The 12,778-nt window shown below is 41.7% G+C and overlaps 1 protein-coding gene across 1 annotated transcript in view; it reads left to right on the forward strand.

The window, feature by feature from the left end:
- MTMR12 (myotubularin related protein 12) overlaps positions 1–10,053 on the forward strand; it is a 37,978-nt gene extending 27,925 nt beyond the window's left edge. Inside the window, 4 exon segments of the mRNA XM_079994805.1 lie at positions 4,066–4,238; positions 4,697–4,864; positions 5,895–6,056; positions 7,333–10,053. Of these exon segments, the coding sequence (XP_079850931.1) occupies positions 4,066–4,238; positions 4,697–4,864; positions 5,895–6,056; positions 7,333–7,905 (1,076 nt within the window). The 3' untranslated portion in view covers positions 7,906–10,053.
- The last annotated feature ends 2,725 nt before the right edge of the window (positions 10,054–12,778 follow it).

The following is a 12,778-nucleotide window of genomic DNA, read 5'->3' on the forward strand; positions in this document are numbered from 1 at the left end:
AAACAGTCCCTGCCTGCTGGCTTATAATGTAATATACTTTATGCAAAAGAGATGGGATAAAAAAAGAGAACAAACTCTGGCAGTATTTCTTAGTTGCATTAAATGTCTGGCCAGGTGAGATGGCTACTGAAGGAGTTGGTTCTGTGTAAGGAAGGGCTTTGGCAATTACTCCAAAGGATTGTAGATGGCCTGTTGCCTTTTCCCCCCTTTGCTGCAGCCAGGTGGAACTGCTAATTCATAGGTCTTGTGACACATAATTCAAACCACAACCCTAACTACTATTAATATTGACTGTGCATAATGTCTGTGGCAGTATATCTCAAGTCTAGTTTAGACAGAAGAATTAATGGTAGGGAGGAAATGCATGCTTCCATGGCGTGATATAAACTCTGGTAAGTGACCAAGAGGCCATTGGTTGTTTTCAGAGATGGCTTTGGGCTATTGAAAAGTGCTTTTGCTTTTGTGAGGCAAGGTGGTTGATTCTCACAACTCTTTTGTTCCATAACTCCCAAAGGTGCATTTTTAAGGGGTGTGGGAGGGGCTGCACTAGATAGAAAAGTCTGAAAATTTGTGTGCCTAAGGTCACACATGGAGAAGTGTTTTCCACTAGCACGTATTTACCATTCATGGTCTTCGCCAACTCTTTTCCTAGATACAGGTAGGTAGCCGTGTTGGTCTGCCGTAGTCAAAACAAATAGTTCATGCATGTATCTGAAGAAGTGTGCATGCACACAAAAGCTCATACCAATAACAAACTCAGTTGGTCTCTAAGGTGCTACTGGAAGGAATTTTTAAATTTTAGTTTCCTAGAGTCTTGCTGGAATGGGTCTCATTTATTAAGCAGCTAAGATTTCAAAGAGCAAGCTTTGATTCACTAAATGCCTTAGTGCAATCCTATAATCATCTGCGTTGGAGTTACCATTCAACTCAGTAAGGTTTATGTTTTGGCTAAACATGCGTAGGATTGAGCTGTAGATCTTACTATTTCTCACCAGCTCATTTACATTAAAGTGTAGCATATAAAACAGAATTAAGCATTCCTTGAATTGTAGGATTCCCTGTAGGATTTTTTACTTTTCAGTTTCAAAGGTGGCTTTCCATGTAGCATAGTTGGTGAGATCAGGATCCCATTGTTCTACAGTCTGCAGTTTTCAGCCTCGTGGCAGGTGGCGAGAGCTGTGCAAGCAAAGCAACATTGCTCCACTGCCTCCTGAACATAGTGTTGCTGCCAGTTCCTGAGAGGGAGAGCTGCAAGGTGAAGGAGCTCAGCACAGTGTGGTGGTAGGAGTATTGGATTGGCTCCTCAACTGTGCTGAGCCCCCCCCCCCCCCCTGTTTCAGGAACCAGCAGTCACGCTCAGTATTTGGGAGGCAGGTGAGCAGGGCTGCCCCACTGTTACTGGCCAGTCCTTTCTACTGAAAAGCCCACCTGCAGTCCCTGGGATAAGCAAAGTGGTACAACTTAGGGATCCAAGTTTGCTCTAGCTCTATAAACCATATTGAGTGAAATTATGGTTTATGGGGAAACATTATGTGCCTTAGTTTCCTCATATTTTATCTCTTCTTCCCTGGAAGATTTTTGTACCAAGAATTTGAGGTATATATGTCATGCCCTGAAGAAATGGGATAAGCCCTCTCTGTAAGTGGTCACTGGACTCTTTCATTGGGTTGATGCTTCATTTCCTGATAGTGTAACTCGGAGGTTTTCAACCTTTTTGAGTCCATGGCTTCCTTGACCAACTACACGTTTTATCTGGCACCCCTGTGGGGCTCAGGAGCCCAGTTATGTCATTCCTTGCTTGCAGGGCTGGCAGTCTCTCACCCTTTTTCAAACACCCTCCCTTGTGGAGTGTTTTCTCATCCTTCTCTCCTCTTCCCTCTCCATGGGAGTCCTCTGGGCAGCCTCTGCTGCTGCCCCTGGTCTCTGAGCTGCCCTCCCTGCCCCAAAGAGAGCTGCCTCCCAGAGGCACCATTTGCTTGGGAAGCTTGTAGCCAGGGCTGCTGCAACAGCCAGCCACACAAGGAGGGACAGAGGCCGGTGTTGCCCGCGGCACCCCTGACCATCATTCAAGACACCCTAGGGTGCCATGGCACACTGGTTGAAAATCATTGGTGTAACTAGTTTTAGGGGAAGCAGAATAAGCACCCTTGTGGAAGTTGGGTCTGTAAATCTTGGATACAGTGGTACCTCAGGTTACAGACTCCGCTAACCCAGAAATAGTACCTCGGGTTAAGAACTTTGCTTCAGGGTGAGAACAGAAATTGTGGCACAGCGGCAGCAGGAGGCCCCATTAGCTAAAGTGGTGCTTCAGGTTAAGAACATTTTCAGGTTAAGAACAGACTTCCAGAACGAATTAAGTTCTTAACCCGAGGTACCACTGTAGATGTATGCATGCCTATGGGGTCTTTACTGTGGCTTTTTACTAAGTAACCTCCTTACATCCTGAAATGTTGGCTTGGTTGGAAATCACTTTAGCATATTACTTTGAGATTTTATTTTGGCTGGACACCTGCATCTTCCTTCTGTCTCATTTCCTTATTTTCCTTCTTTCAGTGAAGACCCTGTTTTCTGCTGTCCCATTTTTCTCCACCTGTGAGTAAGAGTACTGTTGGTTAGCCTACAGATGGGTAGATTAGGGAGGCTGGCATTTAGCACTGTGGCTAATTGGTAACTGCCATTCAGCTAGGGCTGGGAACATTCATCCTGTCTGCATTTTTAAGCAAACCAACTCCCCAACAATTAAGTGCATTGACATAATTATCACTCTTCTCTGAATTTTGCTAGATTTATTGGCTTAAGGATTGCAGTAAAATGCCCACTTTGGGATAAAAGGTGTTTAGAAATGCATGCATTGAGATAAAATATGTATTTAAATACATATTTGGCACACTTAAACATTGGATTATTGCACAAACAGGCTAGAACAGACTTATGAATGAACACATGGAAAACTGACACAGGCCAGAAATGGACTGATTCACCCACCCCTACACTAAGCAAGCTCAAAACTGGCTACTTTTAAGTAGCTTTCTCTTTGGTGAAAACATTATGCAATCTTTCCAAACTTGCTTCTTTAATCCTGCATCCTGCACACAGTTGTGTTCTTTCCACATGCAGCATTTAGAACATTGTACAAGGTTCTTCAGCTTTGTGTTATGAAATCTTACTGTGATCTGTGGTGCTGGGGTTTGCCTTGATCACTGTGAAATAGTTTCTGTGCACTGCTTCGGGAATCTATACCCCTAGTTGACATAATCAAGAATGAAAGGGAAACATCTGAAATTTGTTCTACTAGTGAATATGAAATTTCACCCAAAGGACTATGAAGTAAAAATAGCTGAAGTACTATGTTTCTGAGAAAGCAATACAGGCATCCTTCCACTTATGCACGATCAACTTGTGTGCAGCCATGTATATGGGCAGTGATGGGGAATAAATAATTTAATTCATACTGGGAAATGGAAGGAGAGAGCTGGAGAATACATTTGGCTCATGAGGAGACCCTTCTCAGAGCCATAATTGGACTTTAGTGAAGGTGGAAAAGAGACTGGAGGACCAACAGGGCTTTGTTTTACACTGCTCAGCCTCCTTACCTAACAGCTGATGTGTGGGGTAGTGCAGCACCACTTTTCTGCATGTCTTCCAGCCTCCAGCCGCCCCCAAAGTTTCAGTTCCAGTTGTGGATATTTTGGGTACACTATTTTTATATGGATTGGAGAAGAGATCAGCAAACAGGAAACATAAAGGGTGCTCCCCACTTACATGATTTTCACATATGCGTGTGTGGCGCCTGTATTTTGGTCACTACTACTACATCTAGTCACACTATGCTATGCTATGCTATTCTTGGTCAGTTTGAGGTAAAAGGTCTCTTAATAGAAAGGTGCAGAGTTGGGGGGGTTCAGTAAACCCCATTTGTCAAGAATCCTGATTTGGCCAATCCTTTATTGTAGGTACCAAGTTTTAAGTAGGAACTGTTAATTTTTGCAATTTATATAGTTCCTTCAAGTGTTTATAAAAGGATTTGTCGTGTCTCAAATGCTTCCATTTCTTTTTACTCTTCAGAAGAGAATGCTTCTGACTTGTGTTGTGTAATCTCCTGCCTGGTTCAAGTTATGATGGATGCACACTGCAGAACTAAGCTGGGATTTCAGAGTCTTATTCAAAAAGAATGGATCATGGGAGGACATGCTTTTCTGGATCGGTGTAACCATCTGTGGCAAACTGATAGAGAGGAGGTATGACAAAATGAAATTCTTGAAGTCTTTGAGCAAAACCATATCCTCTAGGATGGTATTAAAGGGGGAAGGCTGAGAATCATAATGGAAATACTGCATTCAGCTATTCAACAGTAACAGCGTAGTATGTTTTTGAAGTAACTTAATTTGGACTTTAGCAAAATGATAGTACAGTATGGTGGAACTCTCTACCTTAAGAGCCCTAAATAAGGAGCCTGCCTATGTAACATGGCCTTTAGAAACCCTTCAGAAATGGGTATGAGACTAGGCCAGGCCAAGACCCACAATTTAAAAAATAACTCTTTCTCATCCCCACCAGCCATACTTAAGTTGACAAAGGTCAATGAGGGAAGGGTATCACATGGAATACCCCCTTGGGTAGGTTCAGTCTTGGTGAACTCAATGCATCAAATACCACACGTAATCTATTGCATAATGTCTGTTTTTTTCCCTTTTAGGCACCACTTTTCTTGTTGTTCTTGGATTGTGTATGGCAGTTGGTTCAACAGTATTCACTAGCCTTTGAATTTACAGAGACTTACCTAACTGTCTTGTCGGATAGTCTGTACATACCAATATTTAGCACCTTCTTCTTCAATTCTCCGCATCAAAGAGACACTACCAGGGTATGAACACTGGGGGCTGTGGGGAATTACAGATGGGTTGTCTTAGTGCAGCTGAATTCTCTTTGGATTTATGACAGCAGTACAATCAAGTGCCAATAAAAGCCTTGTTTTTATAATGTACAAATGCTAGTGTTTTTGTTTTGTTTCTGTGTATAACCCATTCTAACAACGGTATATAAAGTTGTGCAGTGTGCTGAATCACTGCCTCTTTCTGCTGGAAACCTTTTCACCCCTTATCTGGCTTCTGATACCTCGCCAGACATTGCTCACATACTTTCAACTCTTTGCAGCCATGAAGGTTACTCTTCATATAAAAAAGAGAACTAAAATTTTGGAATCTGTACAGACACGGTGTAGTATCTGTCTTGTATTGCACAGATGTCAGTATGATTGAAGCAAACTACCTTCTATCCTATTCAGAGGGGGGGAGCCCCCCCAATTCTCTCCTTCAGTGCTTTCATGAGCTATAGGAATCCTGAGAGTGTCACTTCTCAAGGATGGATGTGAACAAGATACCTTGAAAGTTGTTCCTCTGCCACAGTTTCAAAAGAATTGTGATCTAACTGGATCCTTCTTTGGAGGAAGGTTATACTTGAGTGCAATATTACCACTTAAGTCTTTAAAAATCAATGGCTGAAGAAATTATTTATCTACGTATCCACCCTTTCCCTCCTCATACTATTTGAGGTAGCATGGGATTCCCAGGTAGTCTCCCATCCAGACTGACCAGAGCTTGTTTAACTTTAGATAACCCATGACTATGTCATAGACCTTCAGGCCATGTCCTGGATCAAGTGGATTTTCTGTGCGGCTAGAATAGGTGTACAGATATGCTTGGTACAGTGAAGTTATACAATGCCATGTTGAGAAATGTGTTCAAATCCTGCTAAGTCTACACAGACCGGAGAGGTGGTTGAGGGAGCTGAAATTGCTGAAGTAAAGATGTTACTTGCAGTAAAGAGCTAGTATGAACTGATGCTTATTAGAAATATATTCGAGATTCTAATTCTTGTCTGTTTTTCTTTGATAGTATGGAGGAAGCCTTAATACAGAAGGCACCAAACTTAGTTATCTTCACGTTTGGGACTGGTCTGTGCAGTTTGGACCTGAGGCACAAGCCTTGCTGAATAATCCTCTTTATGCTGAGAAGCCAAAACAAGATAAGATTCAGAAAAAACCTACACGATTCAAGGTAAGGTGTCCAACTCTTATCCTCAAAACTCTATGTCATTTTTCTGCCTTACGTAAATAAACAGTGGCTGATGACTTGTGTCACCCACTGTTCAGTTAAGGTAGAACCTGTGGATTTCTGCAGATAGTTTTCTCAGTGCCAATATCAAAAGCAAGGTTTACAGCTTACCTTGCTTCATTATTTTCAGCATCAGATACGTCAGTCATTGCCATGATTTGCTGCCTTAATTGATTGCTATGAGTTAACCATATAAAGCTAAGTAAAATAGTGTTAACATATGATTAGGTAAAGGGACCTGTGACCATTGGGTCCAGTCGCGGATGACTCTGGGGTTGCGGCACTCATCTTGCTTTATTGGCCAAGGGTGCCGACATACAGCTTCCGGTCATGTGGCCAGCATGACTAAGCCGCTTCTGGCAAACCAGAGCAGCACACGGAAACGTCGTTTACCTTCCCTCTGGAGCAGTACCTATTTATCTACTTGCACTTTGTGCTTTCGAACTGTTAGGTTGGCAGGAGCAGGGACCGAACAACGGGAGCTCACCCCGTCGCTGGGATTCGAACCGCCGACCTTCTGATGGCAAGCCCAAGAGGCTCAGTGGTTTAACCCACAGCGTCTACCGCTGCATCACATAGTCATTTTCTGGTCTTTGGGATTAACTTTGAAATTAACTCGTAACAAAAAACTTTAAATGCAAATAGTTATTTAATTAAAAAGTATACATCAGTATATTTTGTATGTGCCCTCAAATAATTTTTCATTTGAGAACCACTAAAGGATTTGCAGTCTTAAGCATGCTAGGTGAATTCTTTCACAATTTGATGGGAAAGGATGTAATCCTTTTTTGAACTGCAACAGGGGGTTTAGTGAGTTGCCTGACTGGTATGCATCTGAAATCTGCAACTGTTTTGCTGAGCAGATTTAGGCAGTTTTTCAATAACTTGTAAAAACTTTCAAAGATGTGGCCAATTATCCTGTTTTCTGAGAGGCAGTGTCTTGACTTACTGACCCATTAAATGTTTTTGTTAGTTAACTAAATTTAATTCTAATTTCACTCCTCTCTCAAAACACTATCTCAGTTGAGAAGAGATGGTTGATATTCTCAGCAACTTTCTTATTTGACTGAGTAATGTGTTGTGTTATAGCTGCTTAGCTATTTTTTTACCAAAACACTGGTAAGTTGTAGGCTATGATAGCTGTTAAAATGCAACTTAAATCTGTCTTAAACTAAACTATTGCCTATGTTCATCCTTTTTTTTTTTTTTTTACAAAAAGCATCAACGGCAGCTTTCCTTACCATTGACACAAACAAAACCGTCCCCCAAAAGAGGGTTTTTTAAGGAAGAAACAGACCAGTTAATAAAAAACCTCCTTGGCAAAAGGATCAGCAGGCTGATAACATCTGCCGACGAACTGCAGAATACCTCCAGAGAATTTTATGAGAGTTGGCACTCCAAACCTGCTGATCTCCATGGAATCCTGCTGCCACGCTTAGAAGGACCAGAAATCAAAGTGTGGGCGCAGAGATACTTGCGATGGATCCCTGAAGCTCAGCTGCCTAGTGGTGGGACAGTTGCCACTGCAACGAAAGTCTGGGATGTGATGGAGGATGTGCAAGGTTTGCAGAAGCAAATGGATGAACAACGCAGCCAGAGTCTCTCAGAGGAGGGTGCTGCAGCAGAGTCTCCCTTCCAGAGAAATCCTGCTCGCCTGTCTGCTTTATTTCCATTTGCTGGGCTTCAAAGACATTCCCTCAAGCCAGTTTTACCTACGAGCACCTGGAAAGATTTGGAAGGTGAGGACTTGGCTAGGAGAGATGATGAGTATGTTGATTTAGGGGATGTTTGATGTGAGGCTTATGCTCACAAACAGAAATGAAAGTACTGGCACACTTCTCTCCAAACATAAAATTGGTTTCCTGGCAGTGGCTTTCCCTTCTGCCCGATGAAGCTTTTAGCATATGAAGATTTCCTCACTTGAGCACCCGCAATATTTTCTACATGAGTTTTGATCAAGCATTTTAATTAGTTCTTTCCATAAGCATGGGAGATACTGGGCAAAGGGCCCAGTTGAAAAATAAAGTAAAATACAAATTAGTTGCTCAATCATGGAAAGAGTTACGGTGTTGGGGCACTCTCAAAATCATAATAAACTTCTTGTTGGAACATAAAGGGGTGGTGGTCTCAGAAATATCCACCAGAATTAAAAAATGTCCTAGTCAGGTAACAGTGTCTTCCAGGCACATCTTACAATGCATAGAAAAACATGTGCTGTTTGAAAGACACCCCCCGGCGTTTCTAAGAAGAATCAGGTGCCATGTTTTGTTTTTTTGTTTTTAATGAACTTGACAGGGTCATACCTGCCTTTTTAAAACTCCCAACTAGAGAAATACTAGGTGTTTCTCTCATTCATCCTACTTGTTCTTATCATCCATGATCTGCAGAATAATAGTTCATTGCTGTATCTTAATAAGTGTCTTAGTTTTCAGTAACTTAAGATAACAATCTCTTGTGCCAGTCTTCTTTTGTTTCCATCATGTTATTATCCTGCCGCCTTGGTGTGTGACGTCTGGAACACACACTACCAAGTACAAGATGGGGTAGAACTTAAAAGATGGCAATAAGCCAGACTTTTTCTTCCAGATTGCATAGGGTGATCATGTTGATCTTCCTCACTAGCGCCAGTAGCTTGCACTGAATCTCAAGTCCTTACTTTAGGAAAGGCAACTAAAGAGCTATATTCAGCTTTGAAACTGGATTTGTCATCCAGTATTGCTATTTTATATAAACGTGACATTAAAGCTAGCTATGAATGTAAAGTTTATGCATTGGAGTTGAATTGCTGGATGTTGTTACAACAGTACCTCAGTTACAAAAGCCATATGAAAACTGCTTAAGTTTTGTCTGCCTATACCAAGCAGATAATTCAGCTCTGAAATAGAGGCTTTGAAAAGTCAAGAGGGTAAAGTCTTAATGTACATAAATCCAGAAGTAGCCCACAAGATAGAATTGGCTCTTAGTAACCCTTCCTCCTTGGAGGGCTGGAGCTTCATGGATATGACAGTGCACAAGTGGTTATTGTACTAGCCCAATGAGATTCTAGGTACAATTTTAAAGCATTGCCTTGGAGTATATCCCAGTGTGCTATACCTGCTTGTTTTTTATGTTGTATTGGGAGCTAAGATTAGACTTCCAAAAGAGTGGATAATGAATTGGTGTAAATCAGGGTAGCTAGCCTGTGGCTCTCCAGATGTCATTGAACTCCAAATCTCATCAGCCTAAGCTGTGGATGATGGGAGTTGTAGACAACATCTGGAGAGCTACGTAGAGCTACCCTGGTATAGATGAATGCCAAATGGAAACCTCAGAATCTATGTTGCCTTATGCATTTTGCTACTGTAAGCTCCTTGAGCTTTCAGTATTCTTAAAACACAATAATTCTATTCGTATATGAGCCTTCCGAAAGCTAGCATTGCACACTTTTGTTTCTTCAAATTTATTTAGCATTTATACAGGAGTTTCTCTCCAATTAGTACAGGCTGTACATTTTATAGCTACTTGATTATGATTTTGAGTTCACTTTGGGTGAAAAACACTAACGATGGAAAGGTTTTTTTTTTTTAAAAAAAGCATTTCCTTTGACAGCTAAACAGTTGTAATATATTGGTCGTGGAAATGTATTTATATTTAAGCTGTCAAGTATTGTGTATATAGGAAACTCATGGATATGGAAGGATTTTTATAATGGCTTATGGAACTGCTCCACTCTAATAGGAACAAGTATGGTATTGATATGATCAGAACACACCACTGTGGATGGAAACATATTTAATTCACTATACTGAATTTTCTGGTATTCTGTTTTATACCTCCCAGTTTTACACTGAATACAAGCTTAGCATTAACAGTACTAAAGGAAAAAAAAACTTCCTGTTTACTTTAATGGACTATTTGGACAAATGTATTTGTTTAATAAAGTGTACTTTTACTATTTTAACTTGAAAAGTGTCTTTGTCAATCTCAACGATTAAGCTGTTTGCATTGTCTAGGCCAGGGTTTCCCCAACTTGGGTCTCCAGCAGTTTTTGGACAGTTTTTTCCCATCACCCTCACTCACTGGTCCTGATAACTAGGGATGATGGGAGTTGTAGTTCAGAAACAGCTAGAGACACAAGTTGGGGAATCCCTGGCTCTAGTGTTTTGCGGTACTAATGGATGCAGTAACCTTACCATTGGTTTCAGGATTCCTGATAATCAACAGCAGAAGTGCAGATCCATACAAAACTTCTCTTCTACGTAGTCATACCTTTGAATGCATGTAACTCACTGCCATGTACAGCAGGGATGGGGAGCCTGTAGCCTTCCAGATGTTGGAGCACAATTTGATCTATGCTGGCAGGCCAGGTCCCCCGATCTATAGGCCTCAACAGTTACGCTCTATACAGTCACATGTGGCCCTGCTGCCAGGTAACCATGATTTATTATTTTATTTTTGTACTCTGCCCTTCCTTTGAACAGGAGCACAGAGCAGCTAATGCACACAGTACTATGAAATGATGTTTAAAAGCCACAACAATTGAAAAGAACTTTTCAACACAGCCACAGTAATCAGCTTAGCAGACATCTGCTTCAAATCCTTTTAAGTCCCAAATGATTGGACAAATAAGTGTGTTTTTTAGCTTGCTCCAGAATATTTGTGTCTTGTGCCATTGTCCTACTAGCTACACCAGCAGGACCATGAGCAAAAATGAGACCAAAGCCTCCTAACTTGGAAGGTGCAGAAGTGAGTGGGGAGCATCCCAGCAGCTTTGCAGCAATCTGGATCTACCATTTGAAGGAGGGCAGGGGGGAGCACTGGAAGCATGTCCCCCACCTCTTTACATCGGGGGAGGAAAAGCTCCTGCAGCCCCTGCTCAGCTATGGGGCTGCTAGTACCCTCCCTTTCTGATGAAAAGGGGTGTGTTGAGAGGGTTTTCTGTTGAGGTGTTTGCTCCTAACCAGCAGGACTTTTCAACTGGCCAGCCATGGCTTTGACTTTGTAGCTTGCTGCATTCAACAGACAGCCACTTTTTCTCTCTAAGTCACAGCACCACCACTGAAATTCTAAACTCTACTCTGTCTGTAACTGGCTCAGGGCAGGGCTCTTCCCATTTGCCGACTGTCATACAATTCTCTGCTTTGCTTATGTCATCTCACTGTCTTTGTTCTCTGCTATGGGGATTTCATGAACACAGGGAGCTGGGTCTAACTTCATTTAACTCCAAAGATTCATTAAATTCTAACATTTACTAAATCCAGGAATTTAGGGCAATCAGGCACCCCCCAACTCATATCGAAATGTGGATTTGGAAATAAAGGTCACTTTAAGTACTCAGTGTTACAAGACCTAACACACTAGACTCCTGTTATATTAAGATGAATTAAATGAAGAGCTGATTTTGTAAAAGCTGAGGTGGATTAGCTTAGTTTGGAATATATATATATATTTATTGTATATTTATTCTGCGTCTACGTCACATGGCAGGAAACTAAACCTAAATAACAACCTATGCTTTTGGTGGTTCCCTTTTTCATATGTAAGTGGCCTTGAGTCCTGTCACAGGGGAAAGGTGAGTGTTTATGTATATATACATACATACATACATACACACACACACACACACACACACACCGTATTTTTTGCTCTATAATACTTTTTCCCTCCTAAAAAGTAAGGGGAAATGTGTGTGCGTCTTATGGAGCGAATGCAGGCTGCGCAGCTATCCCAGAAGCCAGAACAGGAAGAGGGATTGCTGCTTTCGCTGCGCAGCAATCCCTTTCTGTTCTGGCTTCTGAGATTCAGAATATTTTTTTCTTGTTTTCCTCCTCCAAAAACTAGGTGCGTCTTATGGTCTGGTGCGTCTTATAGAGCAAAAAAATACGGTATAGATAGATAGATAGGCAACAGCAACAAGTACAATTAGCAGGCACATGTACTTGGGTTTATTGGACTGATAGGACTTTGGAAGATGTTTGGTCTTGATTCCTGCTCCCTTGCCCCATTTGAGGGCAGTTTTCCGCTTATGTCCTAAGGAGTTGCACAGCCTACTCCCATGTCACATGCACGGGGAAACAAAGCTCAAATGCAATAGAGATGGAAAAGGGAACAGGAAGCACAAGCCAGCTGTGCTTCTGCTTCCTGTTCTTGTTGTGTTTCATATCTGAAGTGGCTTTTCCTCTTAAAGATTTGCAGGGAGGGGGAGGGATACTTGAAGGCTTGCAAACTTTTTAAAGGTAGCTCTTCAGAAGGCAGACCTTATTTTAAGAACAGGAAGCTCTCTGTCGGCTTGGGCACAGGGCCTGCCTGTAGTCAGCATTTGCTAGGATTTTCCCACCCAGTGCCTTTGTTTTGTAGCCACATTCTGTTGGATCCCTTCTCCCCAGTGTACTTGAAGGCACAAAGCCAATACAAAATTAGCAGCTTCATAACTTAAGAATTATATATCCACAAAGATACGAGAATTTTAAGCAAATCTCAGTTGCTGCGGGAAAGTAGCAAATTGTGCTTCTTTCCAGAGATTTTACCATGCAATAAGCTGTAGAAGAAAAATTGCCATTCTTTTTAGGGTTCCTTTGCTAGAGCAGGGATTCCACAGACCACTAATGGCCTGCAAGCTCCATTGAGGTGGTCCATGTGAAGGACACTTCCAATGTTATTTCTATGGCATGCAAATTGTAATGCAA

This window comes from Podarcis cretensis (assembly GCF_951804945.1).
Source record: "Podarcis cretensis genome assembly, chromosome: 11".
NCBI lineage: Eukaryota > Metazoa > Chordata > Lepidosauria > Squamata > Lacertidae > Podarcis > Podarcis cretensis.